This window comes from Crocodylus siamensis, chromosome 15 (assembly GCF_052110815.1).
Source record: "Crocodylus siamensis isolate JL-2025a chromosome 15, ASM5211081v1, whole genome shotgun sequence".
NCBI lineage: Eukaryota > Metazoa > Chordata > Crocodylia > Crocodylidae > Crocodylus > Crocodylus siamensis.
In genome coordinates, this window is record NC_143409.1 from 43,080,211 (window position 1) to 43,099,287 (window position 19,077).

The 19,077-nt window shown below is 50.7% G+C and overlaps 1 protein-coding gene and 1 long non-coding RNA gene across 7 annotated transcripts in view; one reads left to right on the forward strand and one right to left on the reverse strand.

Annotated features, from left to right (window-relative positions):
* The window catches only part of CD276 (CD276 molecule), a 59,283-nt gene extending 44,002 nt beyond the window's left edge, over positions 1–15,281 (reverse strand). For 2 of the 6 annotated variants that reach the window (XM_090029970.1, XM_090029964.1), the window contains exons 1-3: positions 15,119–15,257; positions 10,715–10,926; positions 7,458–7,532 (exon numbers count right to left, since the gene is read on the reverse strand). In XM_090029970.1, the coding sequence (XP_089886096.1) occupies positions 7,458–7,532; positions 10,715–10,834 (195 nt within the window). In that variant the 5' untranslated portion in view covers positions 10,835–10,926; positions 15,119–15,257. Of the gene's footprint in view, positions 1–6,004; positions 6,088–7,457; positions 7,533–10,714; positions 10,927–15,118 lie in introns of those variants that run through there. The other 4 variants (XM_090029971.1, XM_090029965.1, XM_090029967.1 and 1 more) reach the window with 4 other exon arrangements.
* A 98-nt stretch (positions 15,282–15,379) lies between these two features.
* Positions 15,380–19,077, forward strand: part of LOC149852487 (uncharacterized) — a 38,992-nt gene continuing 35,294 nt past the window's right edge. The window contains exon 1 of the long non-coding RNA XR_016439458.1: positions 15,380–15,505. This is a non-coding gene — a long non-coding RNA (uncharacterized LOC149852487). The remainder of the gene's footprint in view (positions 15,506–19,077) is intronic.

Consider the following 19,077-nt stretch of genomic DNA (forward strand, 5'->3'; position numbering starts at 1 on the left):
GCAGTGATACTCTGAACGTAGCTGGTGCTCTTTGCTTGCCATTGGCTGTTCACACGTCCCCTGACTATCACTGAGCTACTGGAATGAATTTTTCAGCTTTGCTGGTTTTGGAACAGTTAGTGCCTGGTTTGATCTAGGCGGAAGGGATAGAAAGGATGAATTCCTGCAATGGAGGGCTTTTCACGTTGTTCAACAAGTGCCCCAGTATCCTAGAGAGGGCTGTCTACAGCAGTGGTTCTCAACCTTTTTAGACATGAGGCACCCCTCCTTAGATTCAAAGCAACCCCCCATAACATTTGTGAATTAAGCGGCACTCCATTTCAAGAACTACTTTATTTATTACAGTGCTTACCTCCTTGCAGAGGTGCCAGGCACTGGGGCGAGGGGAAGAAGGAGAACAACTAGGCAGGAGAGCCTGAGCCTGCTCTTATCTGCTTATCTTCCTACATTTCCTGCAGCACCCTTCAAAGAACCTAGTGTCATCCTTGTCAAAAATCACTGGTCTACCAGCTGGAGCACAGCACACTGTGAACAAGTGCACCTACGTTGCACCCAAGTTGGCCTCTCTCCCTTACCAAGTCCCTGCAAAGCCCTGGGTCTCTCTGCTCAGCCCCCTCTATCCAGGAACCACTGCCTTTTCCCCACAGCCCAGGAGCAGTAACTATTTGCAAAGAGGTTTGCAGGCAGCCAGAACCAAGCACTGCGCATGCCACCACATGCTGTGCACTGACATTTCCCTTCCAGCAGTCTAATTACAGCCCCTATGGCTTCATCCCTATTTTTGCCACCCTAGGAGTTGGCTATTTATAAATACACGTATTTATATTTAATATTAATGTGCTATGTTTTCAATTCACGGCAGTTCCTCTTTCCTGCCCCAAGGCTTTGCTCTTTCCCCTACCATCCTGCTGGTTTAATCACTCTGTTTTCTGCCTGCAGTCAGCCAGCACATGTTCTCTGGGCCCACTCATGCCCGCACTCACCCAGCCTTCAAACAAAGGAGTCTGCTGCTAACCACAGTCAGTCACCCCCAGGACAAGGAAGCAGCCTGCTGCAAAGCAATGCCAGGTATGCATAGCCCACAGGCACAAGGAGACTGAGATGGGCTGGGCTGCAGTACAGCCTTGGTTGCTGCAGTACCTAGACTTGGCAGCTCACCTAAAACCCTGCACCCCAGCTCCATGTGGAGGGTCCACCTTGAACCTAATCCAACAGAGCTCCCTCCCCACCATTCACTATAACTCATAGCAAACAAGGAGAGTCCATCCTTTGCCCAGCCAAGGACAACATTGGCATCAGATCAAGGGGCTTTTTGGTTTTGGTTGTACTCTTTTCCCAGTATTTGGCTGGCCAGTATTTGGGGCCTCGAGGCCTCATTTCCTTTAGGAGGAGGAACAGACAACGTGACTTAGGTATAGTCCTTGGTGCAATCCTAATTACTTCCAGAGAATGGGCACAAAGTCCTGACTCTCTGAACTTGGTAAGAACAACCAACAGCAGGCAGTTTCCTTGCTTCACAATTTCTGAACCTGCCTTTCCAGCCAGTCTTGCATCCCAAGGACTTTTGTCTCTGCTCACGTTTAAGGCCTTGCTCATAACTGTTTATCTGGCTTTCCACTGGCTCTTCTCTTTGCTCTCCAGTTGCTCTTTCCTGGCTCACACAACAGCTACAGCCAACCCGTGCCTCAGACCTTCTGTCTGCAATCAGGCCCATGGAAGCCAACTTACTCTTTCCAAACTCAGGACTTCCCACTATCCATTGCTTTGGGTGGCAGCCCCCCATTGCTTCCAGCTGTTTCACTTCCAAATGGATCTTACTTGCTCCTTTTATTTAGCCTGGATCCAGGGTGCATCTATTATAATAATGTCCATGATTGACTGTAGATCAAAGCCACCTTCAATAGCAGTCATTAATACCTTCCAGCATCACAGCATTATGGAAGCACCTGGCAGTGCTAGTGTCAGATCACAGTCCCATTGCTCCAGGTGCTGTTCATATAGCGGCCAAGTTGGCAGACAACACATAAGGGACTAAAACAATGAACAGCAGGGGAAAAAAGGCACAAATAGATGCAGTTTGAGCACAGCAGCATGCACGAGATGATGGCAAAAAAACTCCCAGTCTCTGCAGAGGGTGATGAGTCTCCTGCATGCACAGAGGCCTGTAAGGAGACAAAGTCCTTGCCACAGAGTGCACAGTCTACATGCACAGGGTAAGCAAAGTCTAAGAAGGGCAGCAAGGGGAAGGGGCTGGTCCCAAGTCACACAGCTTTACAAGGATATTCTGCAGCACTGACCCAATGCACTGCAGGCACCACAGTGATGCTACAGGACTTCAGCTCCTACTCAGGGAATGCCCCAGCACAGGCTTGCATTAAATACGAGGCTGCAAATTCTCTTTCCATGCTGGAAGTTCAGCTCCAAGCCTCCCCCGCTTTGCACTGCCAATCTGCAGCGATTCCCTGCTACTACCCCCAGGTAGCAGCAGAGTGACCCTCCCACCCACACTGCCATTTCACACAGCAACCTGCACACCATGATTTTCTACATTTATTTTTAAATCTCCTGTGGGCTTGCTCAGAGATGGAAAGCAAAGCAATGCTGCTCCACAGCCCTCCGAAAGTGCTTGCCACCTCAAGTGCCCTACAAAGTATCCTCACGCCCATTTTACTATGGGGGAAACTGAGACATGGCAAAGATGGAGGGACTTGTCCAAGGTCCAACTGGAGGCTTACGGGCTGTATCTCCCATGGCTGCTGCTGCAGGAGTCTCTGGGCTCCCCCTCCCACCTACAGACTGCTTCTTGCCCCGGCTGGAGGGTAGGGCAGTGCAGCCCATGGGGACCTGGGGAGCCTGTGCCTGTGTGATAGGGGAGGGAATCACACTACTCTCAGTGCCCAGGCAGTAGGGTAGAGGAATCATGCTCCTGAGACACCGTTCCCACCATCCTACCCACTGCATCACATTGCCTCACAAGCCACAACTGTCCTATCTTGCTGTGATGGGCTAGCTGGCAGTGACCTAGCCCAGGGGTTTTGAAAGGGTAAAAGATGATTGGAGGACTTGGGATTCCCTTTCCGCACCAATCAGTCCCCAGACACTCCCCCCCCCCCCCCCCCAGTGTCCCAATTGGCCTCTTGGGTCACCTGGAGGGGGATAAAAAGGGCAGCGTGGGCTGGCTCAGGGAAGAAACCAGTGAGGGATAGCAAGGAAGGAGCTTCACAGAGCTGGCAAGAGCTGAGCCAGGAGGGCAGGAGCAGTGCCCCAGAAAAGCCTGAAAGAGCAGGACCTGCAGGCAGCAGTGGGACCCTCAGCAGCGCAGCGTGTGGAGAGGCTCCCCACTGGGCTCCAGGATCCCCAAGGAAAGGCTGCAGCCAAGAAAGGCTCCCCCACGCCAGGAAGGATCTGAGCAGCGACCTGAGGGGTTCCCAGCTCTGCTTCCAGCTCCTCCAATCAGAGGCCAGGCAGCTCCACATGAGGCTGGGTTCCGGGAAGGTCAGGACCCCAGCAGGCTGGACTAACGCCACCAGTGGTGGCAGTGTTCCTCCCTACAATGTGGGGGATCTGGGTTCAAGTCCCAGCTGAGGTGACTTGGGATGAATGAGATAACAAGAAGTAAGTCTTCTTGCAGTGTTAAGGGACCACTGTGTTTTCTCCCCCTCCAGGTACCAAGGCCCTATATTTCCTCATCATTTTGCACCTTTTTTATATTTTACCAACCCATATTGTTTGTTCTGCTGTTTGTGTTTTATATTTTGTTAACCCTGTTTTCTGTCAGCGATTGTAAGTGTCTAACCTTTGTTGAATCCTGCCCCCTTGGGGCATTGTAGTGTCCACTATCCCCTCTGATTTATGCCTGTTATGTTCCCACTGTTAAAAGGTATATGGTTAAGTCCCCATTGGTGGTCTGGCTCTGCTCTATAGGCGGAGGAGAGTTCCTACACCTCCCACAGCGCTTGTGCACCTGCTTTGATCCCTTCAATTGGAGAGGGGGTACCTCTTGGAGTACTGCCCGGGTTACATTAGAATTGCTGCATAAGCATTTGCAGTCAGTGGGAGAAGAGCAGAGATGACACAGACTCTCTCCTCCCCCTTCCCTTCCTTTCTTTGGAGCACAAGGCTGGCCAGGAATAGGTTGGTGGTGGGGTTTTTCACCACTTCCCTGACACTGGATGAGAACAATTTTTTTCTAAATCTGGCCACAAAGGAGCCAACTCCTCCCCCTCCACCAGTCCAGGAGGCAAGCAGCAAGTGAGAGAGGGTGATGGGGCACCCCTCATCACACTCAGCCCCTGCTTGCCTCGAGACTAGGAAAATGTGAGTTACTTCTAGGTGGATTTGCACTTGAAACTGTTCCATTTAGCAAGAACTTTCACCGATAGAGGCATTCGCTTTGGCTGTGTGCCCCAAAGGATGACAAGGTCAAACAGTTGCAAGACCATTTCAGGCTGGACATAAGGAAGAACTTCTTTACTGTCCGAGCCCCCAAGGTCTGGAATAACCAGCCATAAGAGGTGGTTCAAGCGTCTACATTGCCCGCCTTCAAGAGAAATTTGGATGCTTATCTTGCTGGGATCCTATGACCCCAGCTGACCTCCTGCCCCTGGACTTGATGATCTTCCAAGGTCCCTTCCAGCTCTAATGTCTGTGAAATCTGTGGGAACTGGAATGACCCCACAGGGATAGCAGCATGGCTGGTGGCTCAAACATCAGGCTGGGAATCAGGAAACCTGGCTCTAGCCTCAGTTCTTCCACTGCTTTGGACAAATCATTGTTCTGCTCTCTGCCTCAGTTTCTCCCCTTTGGAGCAAAGCAAAATGGTAGGAGTCAGTCACTGCCCAGAATACAATTTCTAACTCCCTTGCATGTGACTAAGTAGGAATTAATGCCAATTGAAGTGATTTTAGATGTAGGATTGGATGGTCCTCCAAAATATAAGGCACTGGACAAAACAAGGAATAATTCAAGGAGACTCTATAGCAAGTATTATAGCAGAGGTTAGCCTAGATGACCACAGTGGTCCCCCTATCCTTACAATCTATGAATCCAGCTAGGCCCATTGATTGCTACCACAGACGATCAATCCTGTGGATGGCAGCACTATGGATAGCAGCATTTCTCCATGGTGCCAGAGGAACAGGGAAGGGCAGAGCAGCCATTGAAGCAGGATTCCCCTCTACCTTAGGAGGCTACATCCCTTTGGCTCTGCAGCTTCCAAGCCCTCCCATCTGCAGAGGTGGTTATTTGGGAATTCTCTATAAAACCAGGCTTATGGAGTTTCCTGGCTCTCTACTGCACTCCGCGGAAGAGAACGATCCCTGTAGGCAGCAGTGGGTGCTCAATGCTTTCTCAAAAGTGGGTGCCAGGTTTCCAATGGGGCATACAGAAACAGTGGCCACTTGGGACAGTGTTGGGTATGAAGCCACAAGATCTTGGAGGGGAGAACCAGGCACATCAAAGCTGGAATCAATTTAAATACCCAGAGAATGAGTCATAGGTGACATGTAGGAGGGGCCGGGGAGGACATGACCCCCCGAGAGTGACAGCGAGTGCTTCAGCTGGTAGGGGGGCACGGAGAGTGTTAGTGCCCCCCCTTAAACTGGCCATGTTGGTGGCATGCCACAGGCGCACTTGGTGACTGGCTGCTGGAGGACAACTCCCTCCCAGTTGCTGGCTGGCTGCTGGGGGGCCCCACCCCCCCGGTTGCTGGCTGGCCACTGGGGGAGCCCCCCCCAGACTTGGGAGGCACCAGTCACCCATGGAATGAGTCCTAGTCTACCTCCAATCCCAGCCATGTCTTCTGAAGACAGATCAAAGACACGGAAGTTGTGTGCTAGGAAAGGAAATCTTGTCCCTCTAGATCACCAACTTAGTGTAGAAAGATAATGAATGATTTGGTGGGTCTCAACTGCTGGGAAAAAAGCATCACAGTCCAACCTGGAAATCAGTTTCAGAAAGACCTAAAAACTGAATAGGTATCAGGATGAAATTCCCTTGTTCTCACCTAGATGCTGTCCCTCCAGGCTGCAGGAACACCGGAGCTGTTACAGTGAGTGAGACTCTGGTCTGCCCAGTCCAAAAGTAGCTGCTGCAGGGGAAGAAACCTGTGGGTAGCCACTGAATGACCTTCTCATCCCCCAAAGGAAGATTTAGCAAGCCCTTTGCTTTCCTGCCAGCATTATTTTAGATTTGTCATGATGAGAAATGCCCAAGCCTTTTTTCAAGTGCTGCTGCCTCTAGGCTCTTGGCAACGAGTGCCACAAGCTAACAGTATGAAAGAGTAGTTCCCTTCACCAATTCTTGGCCGACTGAAAGGTTGGGAAGCACGCGTGAAAGTCAGCACTGATGCTGTACCTGCTCTGCGGATAAAGGGAGGACTTCAGATGCCAGCTGGCATCTTTCACCAGTGCTGAAGAAAAATGTCCATCCTCTCCAACAGAAGTGAGTTTTTCCCCTATGCTTTAGCAATAGGAGCTCTGTCAGATTCTCCAGTGCTTTACTGCCTATCTGGCTGGGCTCTTCATCTTTCCAGAGCCCTCATAACATTTTTCAAAAGCATTAGATAGACAATACAGAACCACCGGTCTTGTAGATACAGACACAGCAGTAAATAGAGAAACGCAAAGCTTTGGCACTGGTCACATCCTCCAGTTTGCCCAACACCACCACGTTGCCTCCTCACCCTCCAACACAGCTCTGATAACTTAGCTCAAGAACTTATCCTGCTCATCTGAAGGACAAAATGGCTGAACCACCCGAAGAGTTCCCTCTCATCAGGTTTTGTCAGGCTGTATACTGTTGTCCTTTATGCTCAATAAATCGGTGAGCTGATGGGTGACCTCCAAACTCTATGACTCATTCTCCTTCACCTCAGACTCTGCTTTCCCAGTGTCCAACTGGGAGCCAGCTGACTGAGCCTCAGCCCAAACTAGGGTTAGCTGATGCTAGTTGACTGATGAAAGCAAATGGGGCAAGTGCAGAGATGGCATAAGGAATCCTTCCAGAGTGCAAGACCTAGAACAAAGAGTCCAGTTTTTCCTAGTCCCATGGGGTGCGAGTGGTCAGAAATTCCTTTCCTCCATTCATCTGTACTTAGGGACAATTCTCCAAACTGTCGGTCCTACCATGGTGATCCAGATATCTAGGACCTCTGAGCTGGGTTAGATGGGGCTTCCTCAAGATCAGCTGCAACTGCAGCCTCTGGGTGTCAACCTTGCTCAGTTGTATTAACTGAGCAAATCCCATTTTTATACAGCTTTTTTGATGAGCAAGAATTTATACAACATGAGTAGGGCTATTGAAATCTGCCCCCCATAAGTTGACCAATAAGTCGCTTTGCAAAACATGTGCAAACAATTTAAAATCTCAGTAAACGTGCTTTTTACAGAGCATGTGGCAATTATTAAACGTAAGCCACATGCAACAACATAAATCACTAATTTTCATGCACTGCTCACCAGAACACAGCACAAATTCAGATTTTCATAGAGGAGCAGGGCATCTATCTTCCTTTCCGGAGAGGACTCCACCCTCTGTGAAAGTAACACACCGTGTTTAATGGGTGTAACACTATGTTTAAAGACACCCATCCCATGGAGACAGCCTGCTGGCATCCAACGTATACCCTGAGGAATGTGAATTACCAGCCTCTGCCCCCTCAGATGATCAAAGAACTCCATAAGCTGCGACTAACCGGCAAGTGTCGCTGAACCAGCCGCAACTAAGAGCTATAACTACATGCAGAAACCTAGTGCGCCACACACTCCCCATAAACAAGTTTTCCCTACATTGTAAGAGGTCCACGGGAATTTACATTCCACTTGCAATGTTATATTGCAATAAATGATGGCAGTAGGGAAACAGATGCCATAGCTCAGGGTTTCTCAGCCCTTGGGTCGTGACCCAAAAGTGAGTCACAAGAATATATGAAAGGGTCGCAAACAAACTTTACAAATGGAAAGTAGAAAAATGTGGGAAACAGCGGCTTTTCCCTTGCAGGCTGGCAGAGGTCCAACCTGCGAGGGGATGCTTGGGGGCCCCCATACCCCACACACCCATGCCACACACATTGGGGGCTGGTGGCGGGGGGCAGTGGGTCGGGAGTGAGGGGCATTGGTTTGGGACTGACCATAGATGTTTACAAATGGGTCATGGTACAAAAAAGGTTGAGAACTACTGCCATAGCTGACAGTGGACCAACCTAGGAAGTCCTGAAGGACAGCAGAGGCCTGAGGTCTTGGCACTGAAGATTCTGCTTCCCCTCACCCTGCCAATGCATGTAGTATGTTCATAGGCAATCAAGTTGCAGGTGCCCTCTACAGAAAAGAGTGCTTCATTGCAACTCTGGAGGAAAACCGTGACATTGTGGCATTGCATTAGAACATGATGAAACTACAGTAAATTCTAGTCACCTGGCTGGAGGCAGAAGTGACGGGAGGTGACCTGCAGAACTGGTGGCACCACTCGACTGGAGATAGCAAGAGCAACCACCAACCATGTTCTGTTCCCTGCAGGTGAGTGCCTCTAGGGTTGGCTCTCATCCCCCAAAGACGTTCTTTCTGGGAAAGTGCACCTTGTCCAACCACTCCTGCCGATACAGGGAGTAAGGAAACAACTGTTTCCTTTAGTACAGTGGCTCCCAATCTGTGGTATGTGTGCCACCACTGGTATGCACGCAGACAACCTGTCAGTGGTAGGCGTTAACAGATTTATTATAATTACTTTATATGACAAAAATTTGCTAGTGGTACTTAAGGTTGTATCATTTTAAATTGGTGGTGCACAATCCATCAGAGTTTGGGAACTGCTGCTTTGCTATATTTTATTTTACATGGATGAAATCCTGAGTGGTTCATGCATTTGTTGTTGGCAGCAACAACTCTGGAAACCGAAGGCCTCTGGTCACCAATAGAGTACAGCAAGCTTCTCTAATATACATCTAAAAAGACCAAAGTTAGGCTAACAGGGGAGTTCATTGCCCAATGCCATTGCAGTCACTGGCATCTCTGCTAAGACTATGAACAAGGGAACAGCCAGCACTTGCTGTCGTGGTGGCTCGTGAAGCAGACATTTGGCCACTAGGAAGCAGACTGCAGCCACCAGGTAATCTGTAATCTGCTAATTATTTATGGTTCAGGAATGTGAGCCCTTTTTTTGCAGGGGACATAAGGAGACAGCCCTAATTGTCCAAAAAAATCACGAAGCTTAAGAAAATAATCAATATGGAATTTGATTTCTTTGTGTCTTGGATTTTGAGCCTTTAAGGCAGGGGTGGGAAAAATATGGCCTGCAGGCTCATGCCACACTCCCACCTGTACCTGTCAACGGCCACCACCCCAGCCCTGGCAGGTTGCACCCATGACCACCTGGGTACTGCTCATCTCCTCCTGCCTCCAACAGCTCCTCCTCCTCCTGTGCTGCTCCAGGAAGCAGGTAGCAGAGGGAAGCCATAGGGATGCATGCCTGGATGCCCAGCCAGGTGGCAGGGGAAGCTGCAGCCAGGCAGGTCCTGCCAAAGCACGCAGGGCTCCAGCTCCAGCCACTTTCCACCCACTCAACCACCCAGTGCAATGAGCAGCTACTTGCAGGTGCCCCCCCCACCCTCCCTACACACAATATACAAGAGTAAGACTTTATTTTGAGCTATTGTGCAATTGCCTCTATATACACTACTCAAAAAAAAAATAAATCAAGGCAAAAATTATTTTTTGTAATGAAATGTTTTAGCAGTTGTTTGATTTTTAGTATATGATTTGTTTTTTATCTATACTTTGTTAAAACGATATCTTCTGAAGATTTCATGTGTGTGGCCCTTGACAGCTCACCAACACTCATTAAATGGCCCACCAGCCAAAATACTTGCTCACCCCTGCTTTGAGGTATGTATGCTTGGTTCACATGTTCAAGCTCTTTTCCACAACCATGAAGCTATTTATTAAAGAAATACATGAATGCTGAGATTCTCTCATATTCACTTGTCTCCAAAAGCTGGGGTTATCAGTAAATCAAGTCTGTCAGATGAAAGCTCAGCATTTGTTCTAGATTGGATTGTTCCTCTGTCATTATCTAAAAGATCCAATTCTTGGAGAGAATTTTCTATTTTCATTTCCAACACAAACCCTCCACTGAACAGCAAAAGAAATGTTGGCAGGAAAGAGCTTGCCTCTAAACTGTAGCGAAGTAGGCTGTCTCCCTGAAAAAGGATACGGGTCCAACAGAGTCTCTTTTTGATTTTAGCTGCATGCAGGCTGGGAGGGCAGGGAATGCCGGGAGAGGCAAGTATATATAAAGCAGACATCTCTTCAATAGAGAATTGGGATATCAGGCTTGTTTCTTGCTGCTGGGAGGGATAGACTACAGCAAATTATCCTTCTGCTCAGAGTCTAAGGCCTGGGAATAACCATTTTATTGACAATAGGCTTGTTGTATAAAAATCATGGGCTGGGGGGGAAGGCTGGAAGTGATGTCAGGAGTCATCTAGCCCAACTGCCTACTCAAGGCAGGATCACTCATGTCTAAACCATCCTCAGAAAGTGTTCTTCTAACCTGCTCAGCAGGGGAACTAGGGCAATGCTAATTTCCAGCCACAGCAGGGACAGGATGTAGTTGTTAAAATACATTCAAAAGATCCTTGGTGCATTTTACATCTATTATGTCTAGCCCCTTCCCCAGCAGACACAGAAAACAGTCAGTCACCATCCTCTTTCTAACAAACCTTTTTGTATTTGAAGACCGTTACCAAAGCCCCTTCAGTCTCTTCTTCCCCAAATGTATAATCCCAGTCCTTCCGATATTCTTCATATGTCAAGTTTTCTAGACCTCTAATCATTTCCATTGCTCCTTAGTGGAATATTTTCAATTTGCCCGTGTCTGTCTTGAAGTGCACTGTGGTATATCCTTGTCCGACTGTGCAATGTGCCACTTGAGCTAAATAAATTAAATATGGCATTTAAAAAAGGATTTAAGTTAACATCTTTGTGACACCTCCCCTCCTTGCCTGAGATTTCACTCCTGTCCTTTGATGAATCCTCCCCTACCCTTTTCCCAGCATTTTGGGAACCTAGTCATCACCCATCATCACAATATCTGAGCACCTCATAGTCTTTAATGCATTTCTCTTCACAACATCCTTGGCCACAAAGGTTGAGAAGGAAGATTATTGCCATTTTACAGATGGAGAATTGAGGTACCACAGCATATTGAGAGGACAGTAGACAGATTTTGGCTAAGGACACAAGAGCAAAACTTTTTTATTGAAAGGACCTTGAGCTCCTGAAGGCCAGGTAGCACCCAGCCTGAACACGGATGCCCAGAGGCCATGTACAGGGAAGAGCTACAGCATGACTGAAAAGGCAGGGTGTGTCTTCTTCTGTCTCTGGGTGCTGAGTCCCTGAGAAGGGAGGGAAGAGACCAAGACCCTGAGGCACACTGCACTCTCCTGAACCTGGTGTAGCTGCCATGCTGCGACATACTTAAGAAGGCTGTTTCCAACTGGAAGAAACAGCCCCTGTGCCTATCCAGCACGCCAGAGGCCACTAATAATTCAACCTAATCCCCGCTGAGGGTTTTTGTCTCAGCTGAAAGCTTCCAGCCTTGGAAAGTCTGAGCTGATCGTGTATATCTGGAGAGTCAAGTTCTATCACACCTGATGCTTGGAGCCCAACGTCTTCTCCCCTAGGCCCTTAGCACCTGAGCTCTTCGATCCTTCCCCCACGTCCCGATGGAAGAGGCTCCATTCTCTCTTCATTGTTTCAGTCACCAGAGACATGCCAGTGTTTAATACACTGGTGAAGCACTCTCCTGCACTGTTATTCCAAACAACTATCAGCCCTTCTGTGCATCTTGGCTCTGAATGAAGCATCTGTGTTTGAAACTCATTGAGGTGGGGGAGAAAAAAAAAATGATGGTGTCATCTGGCTGCCTCTTGCCAAAACCACAGGCAGGGATTGATTTTTGGGCCCGAAATCCTGGCCGGGTAAATAATGCCCTCACTGATCTTGTCTACAGAGTGTGGGAGGAGGAGAGGAGGGGAAAGTCGGGCCCATGGGGCTACGCCTGCAAGATTCACGTGCTGGATGGGCCTTGGAGAATGCTCTCTGTGGTCAGTCGGCTCTGAAAACACACAAACCGCCAAAGCAATCAAAAGAAACCAAAGTGCTTCGTTATTTAAGGGTCTGCACATTAAGGACAGGGCACGATTCATTAGTTAAGTGTCCATGGGGTGCTGTGGACTACCAAAGCCCCCAGTCAATGCACAGCCCGCACATGTTTCACAAACAGCCATGCTGAGATGCTGGCTTCCTTTTGCATCCGGCTTGGCCTCCTTCCTTCCCAAAGTATGACCTTGGTAAGCAGCTGGCTCCCTCCAGGATCAACCTCCGGCTCTATCTCCCTCCCTCACATTCTTATTTCCTCCTGCTGTGGCACAAGGCAACAAGATGCAGGAAATTATATTCCCTCTAGTTTTCCTGCCGGAAACAGGCACCAATTCTGGCCAAGTGACAAACAAACCTCTGGTGGCTCAGAGATCCCCTACCCAATCTTTGTCCCTTTTATAGAAAACTGTTCCAATGGAGCCAGAAATGCATGCAGAACAGCTTCTCCAGAGCCCTTTCTATACTTCCCCTTCACATCTCAGAACTACTGGCAGGAATAGAGAAAAGCCATTTAAATGGCCACTGTCCACTTTGATCTTTTTAGTTGGCAAAGTATCAGAAACTAGATTTTTTTAAAGCTATCCTATTCAGCAATACCCATCTTGGCAGATGTGATAAGGGGATTTTGTTGTCTTGCAAATGATTCCCAAGTCCCTGGGTGACCCCGAGACCATCACCACTCATCATGCTGTGCCATTCTGCCCTTTGGAACTGGACGGTGGTATCCCACAGGCTGGATGAGAGGTTTGGGGCTGGCCCACAGACCAGATCCCACAGGCAGGGTCAGTTCACAGGCCAGATCCAGCATGGAGCTGGCACCACTAGATCCAGCTGTGGAGCAGACCCACACACTGGATCCAGCTGTGGAGCAGACCCACATACCAGCCCATTCCCATATGCTGGATCTGGCTGGAGCAACTCCGCATGCTGGTCCAGCCCCACCTGTAGCCCATGGGGCTTCCTACAGGTCTGGAAGTTTGGCAGCATTAATTGCTGTGGCTTCCAGAGCCAGGTTAATTAATGCTACTCCTACCCCACTAGCAAGCTTCCAGACCTGTGGGGAACCCCATGGGCTAGATGACATGGCCCCATGGACCAGATTTAGACCCTGGGCTGGAGGCTGAGTACCACTAACTTCAACTGTTTTCCCCTCTGATCTTATTCACTAACAGGAGTCTTGGGAGATATCTAGAGTGCAATCATGAGATACCTAAACTAGACTGGGTAGTACTCATGGTAACAGAGGCTACTTTACAGCTGAAAAGCAACACAGCGTAGTGTACACTTTGTGGTTATCTGTAATGAACAGGTAGGACCCTGAAACAGAAACGTAACTTTGAAGTTAACATTTTTTAATATCACATTCAGCCTAAATTCTAGATAAAAATTCAGCTGTTATTTAATCTGACTCAATCCCCTGGGCTCTGTGTGTCACTCCAGACACAAAGGAAATGGTTGGAACATTTCCACTCCCCATTCATCCTCCCAAAATGCTGAGGCCAGCAAACATGCTGATGAATAATCTTAACCCACGGGAACCCTAGGCAAGAATTTTTGTTCCGTCTCAGAATACATGGGTTTTTCTGGGGTCCATTTTCCATCTTCCAAGACATCCAAACCGGCCTGTGCCCAGAACAATGGTCCTCAACCAGTGCCATGTATCGGCAGCCTTACAAGCTCTGCTTCTCAGGCAGCAGCACAGTCAATGTTTCCCAGAATCATGATCACATGCACTGCACTCGAGAGGTGCCAGCTTCCAGGAACCCAACAGGGGACTAGCCTGGTGCCTACCGCGCTGAGCTGCATCCTGAACAAAAGCCAGAGACTGCCCCCCCAGCAGCAGAGTTTCCCAGGCAGCCACGGCTCCTAGCCAGTTTGGTATGAAAGATGCCCCAATGCAGCTGAGCCCTTTCACAGCAGCCACCAGCAACCCTGTCCTAGGAAACTGAGCCTGCAGCTGACTTCATGCTCTAGGAGCAGGAGCCCAGGAAAATCTCTCCGACCAGACAGAATAGTGTTGGGAGGTGGAAAAACTGGAGGAGCCCGGCAGCTCTGTAAGGGCAGAAACTGAATGGGGCTGAGCACAACAGACCAATATGAGTTGAGGACCCGATCTTGAGAAGAGCCCACATCAGCCTGCGTTGTACTGCCAGCCCTGGACAGGAACGCCCTGGCAGTGCCTCCTCCCCTGCCAGCACCTCAGGAACCTCCCTCAGGCTGGCCATCCGCCCACTCTGGGCATGGGCCAAGGGCCCGCGCCTTCCAGCACGGCAACACCACAGCCATGGCCAGCAGCCACCCAGCCCGGACTGGCCCGAGACCCTGCGCTCAGAAGCGTTTGGGAACTGCAGGACTCTGAACACTTCTCTGCCGTCTCCACGAAGAAATCGGTGGGATCCTCTTCCCTCCCCAGTCAGCCATGCTCCGGGGAGAGTCAAATTTCAGCCCAAACAGTGAAGTTAATCAACTGTTGGATTGGCCCCGCACGCCCCGCAGGCGCACACTCTGCAGCTGGTGCGTTAGGGGTCAGGGGGCGCACACAAACAGTCAAGGAATACAAACGCCCAACCCCGGCCTGCAGAGCTTTCTGCTTTGCAATCACTGCAGTGATTTAGGAGCACCCCCTAAGTGGCTAGAAGCCTTCCCAATACGGCTACAACCTGGCCACCCCCCACTTAAGTGGCTTAGGATCCCCAAGTTGTTTAAGAGCCCCGCCCCCCACTTAAGTGGCTTAGAAGCCCCCTCCACCAGGTGGCCCTGCCTAAGTGGCTTAGGAGCCCCCCCAGCAAGTAGCCCCGCCTAAGTGGTTTAGGAGCCCTTCCTAGTCCCGCCGAGGCGGGGCGCCCTTGGCACCGGGACCCGCTCCCGCCCGTCCGCCCCGCACACGTGGCCGCCGCCGCTGCCGGCTCCGAGCTGCCCCACCCGCCCGCGCCGCGCGCACAAAGGCCGCGCCAGCAACTCACCCGCGGGCTCGGCCGCTCCCGCTCGCGCCCCGCTCTGGGCAGCTGCGCGGGCCCGGCCCGGTCCGGCCCGGCCGGGGAGGGGAGAGCAGAGCAGAGCAGAGCAGAGGCAGCGGGAGCGGGACGGGAGCGGGCGGCGCTGCCTTTGTGGGGAGTGATCTCATGGCGACCCCGAGGCCGCGCCGCCCGGCCCGGATTGGCTGCGCCGCCTCCTGCGGGATGCCCGGCGCGGCGCGGCCTGGCCGGGGGAAGGGGGAGCGCTGCGGGGGCGGCTCCGGCCTGCACCTCACCGCCGGGCCCTCAGGGGTCCCCGTGCCCTTCCCCACCCCCGGGGGGCGCTGCGGTGAGGCTGCACCAGTGGGCGGCCAACGGCCGCACCCATTCCCTGAGGTGAGCCGGGGTAGAGCAGCGTTGGGAGGCAGCGGGTCGGGCATGGCGCGGGGTCGGTCCCGCGAATGGGGCTGGGGGGTCCCCCGCCGTGCTGGTGACATCGGCTGGCGGGGAATAAAGACATGCCAGAGCAGTTTCTCAAAGGAGGCACTTGCACACCAGCTCCTGTGCTGGATCTCCTCCTCAGCCTTCATGCTCTGAGAGAGGTGGTTACCAAGGTGCAGGCAGGGCCACCCTGTGCCCTCCACCTCCCAGCCTACAGCCTTTGCAGCAGCCTGCGGCTAAACCCAGATGCGGGTTTTCTCCTGCCTTTTATACTGGGATCCTACAGAGGCACGAGCAATTGGCCCCCTGCATAGAACCACAGAAATTAAGGGCTGGACCTCGAAAGATCATCAAGTCCAGCCCCCTGCTCTGGGCAGGGATACTGCGGAGATCAGATGATCCCAGCAAGGTGTCTGTGCAGTCTCCTCTTAAAGACTTTCACGGTTGGGCACTGCACCACCTTCTTGGGACATCTATTCCAGATTGTGGTCACCCTTACAGTAAAGAAGTTCTTCATTTCCAACCTGAAACCAGCCTCCAACAGTTTATGGCCGTTGCTCTTTGTCCTCCTCTGGGGTGCCCTAGTGAACAGTTTCTGGTATTCACCACTTACATACTTATAGACGTCCACCAAGTCCCCCTCGGTCTTCTCTTCCCCAGGCTAAACACTCCCAGATCCCTTCCTCCAGGCCCTTAATCATTCTTGTGGCCCTTCTTTGGACCCTTTCGAGATTCTCCACATCTTTTTTTGAAGTGCAGTGCCCAGAACTGGACACACTACGCCAGCTGGGGTCTCACCAGCACCGAGTAGAGAGGAAGGATCACTTACTTAGCCCTGCTCAGAACACGTCAGCTAATTCAGGGGCAGGCAATTATTTTGGGCAGAGGGCCGCTCACTGAGTTTTGGCAAGCCATCGAGAGCTGCATGACAGGCAGCCAGGGCAGATAAATATTAATTTTCTAAATTTTTTAGATGCCCCGCGGGCCGGATAGAATGACCTGGCTGGCCGCCTCCGGCCCCCAGCCCACATTTTGCCCACCTCTGAGCTAATGCATCCCAGTATGCTATTAGCCTTGTCGACTACAGGGTCATAGTGGTGGCTTGTGTTCATCCTGTGATCAACCATAACCCTGAGGTCCCTTTCAGCCATTGTGCGGGTGAGGACCTATGAAGAATCCTATGACATGACACCTTTTGCCCCCAAGACAATTGGGCTAATTCAAGTAAGATTCTATTCAAGCTGTGGCTAAAAGCAAAATTAGCCTAAAAGCATACAACCAGGTTGATTCGGATGTGAGCACTTTGTCTGGCAGCAAACCCCAGACTTAGAGGGACAAACCCATTGCCCCACATGATGTCCCTGTGACTGGGCCATGGAACAATTGTGGTTAATTCAACTTAATTGCCATTTAAGGCCTTGTGCAGACGTTCAGTTTCTCCTGGGAGAATCACTGCTCTCCCATGAGAAACCACAAGTGTACAATATTTAGGGCTCCTACAAATGTGTGGGGAGCCTTCTCTGACGCACTGGAAATCCAGTATGTGGGAGCAGACTTGATTAATCAAGTCTGCCGAAGCACAGAAATCAACACACTTTGGCAGCCTTCTGCATCTCGTATATCAGCATCTTCATGCTCGAAAAGTGGCAGTGAGGCACTTGAAACTAAAACACATTCAATGAGCTTTAGTTCAAAGCACCTCACCGCCATTTTTAGTGTGGGGACACCGATACACTTGACACAGAAGATTCGCTAATTAGCAAGTGCACTAATTTAATTAGTGCAGCTCGCTAATTTAAGCACCCAGCACCGCATCCCAAAACACCCTTTTACTCTGGGCTTTTTCTCCCAGAGTAAAAATGGTCATTCCAGGTGAAAAATAACCTGGGCACAACCAGGGTTAAATCAATTCTGGGAGAGTTTCTCCTGGGAGAGTGAATGTCTGTACGTGCTAAAAGCACAGGCTGACCATGGGTAGTTTGGGTTAGCCAGTCACGGCTGCCCTCTGCACTGGTATCATCTGCTATCATTTGTTGCCAGGCAGACTAAGGAAGCCTGGAGAGCATACTGAGACTTGTGCACAGGACCTTCCCCTGGCTGCAGTGTCAGCCCTGCAAGCTGTCCACCCTTCAGGGCCCCAGCATTTGATTGCCTGTACACAAGGCTCTAAGTTTTGGGCGGGGGCGGGGGGAGGTTCCCCACAAGATTAAATCTAGTTTACTCAAGATTAAACTGCTCCCAGTTTATTGTATGTGTAGACACACCCACTATGGAGGACGTAGGCTGGGAGCCCAATTTTCACTTCACCTCTGGCACTCACTTGCCACAGGACCATGACCAACTCAGGCCCCCACTCCATGCCCCGCCTGCACATTTTGGCTCCTGATTCTATTCTACCCTTCCCTTCATTCACAAGGGGCTGGAGAAATCCAGCAGTCAGTGGCTGGGTGGGCTGTGCTCTGATATAGCGAAGCAGAGGATGGTAGCAAAGTGCACAATTTTGTGGGGAGGTTAGAAAGGGTTTGGGAATCACAGTAAAAAGTGGAGGTTGTAAGAGCTGACAGAGTGGGAGCCCCAAAATGTAGGGAACTGTGCAGCCATGACTAGCTATGCTTACAAGGATAGGAGATCGAGGCCTATTGAAAACACACTCAGAGCAGAAACCATTTGCAAGGAGGAGGGTCATAGGCTTTGTGAGTTCACCTGCATTGAATAACAGGAAACTGGATGCACTTCACGATGGGGCTGTACTGCATCATAAGCCAGGAAAATGGCCCAAGCCTCAGAGCTTGGAAGAAGCAGTCAGGGCTAGGAATGGTTAAGAAAGGAGTTTGTCTGCTCTCTAGGCCCAGGTTCTGGGCAGGGGGAGACCCATCCCTTCAGGGAGATGAGGCATTGTCTACAGTGGAAAACAGCAAAAAAAAAACAAAACCACATGATGCAAGAGGCACAGGAGTGAAAACTCCTCCTTCTTTGTCCCCTACCCCCCTCCCTACACTTGTTTATACGGTAGATGCTGTGGATCAGCTGGAGGAAGAAAAATCCTATGGGATCCCTGCAGCAGGTGCATGAGCTTTGTTTCAGCTCTCTAGGTCTTCAGAAATGGGTTTCATCCTGACCTAGTTCTGATGTAGGACTTGGTGGGGTAGGTTATGGTCAGATGTGGTCCAGGATGACCTAAAATCGGAGGTCTCAGACCTATTCATGGAGTTCCAAGAGTAGAGGAGAGCAGGCGAGAAGTGGAGCACAAGCTTGAACAAGTTGCCTGGGTTCTGAGCATCCCATGACCCACCCTAGCCCTAGGGTGCTATTCACCACAGCCCTTGCCCCTGTCTCTGCCCCACTCCCTCACTCACTGTGGGGGCCTCTATCTGTCCCCCCACAGCAGCTTACCTGCTATGGTGGGCAGCGCTCTACACACAGCCAGGATGCTGCTGGCTGTGGCTTCATGTCTGTGTCTGCACACACTCTTCTCCTCCCCACACTGCAGCCACCCAGAGCCTGTGCCTGAGCTGCCCTGCAGCCCT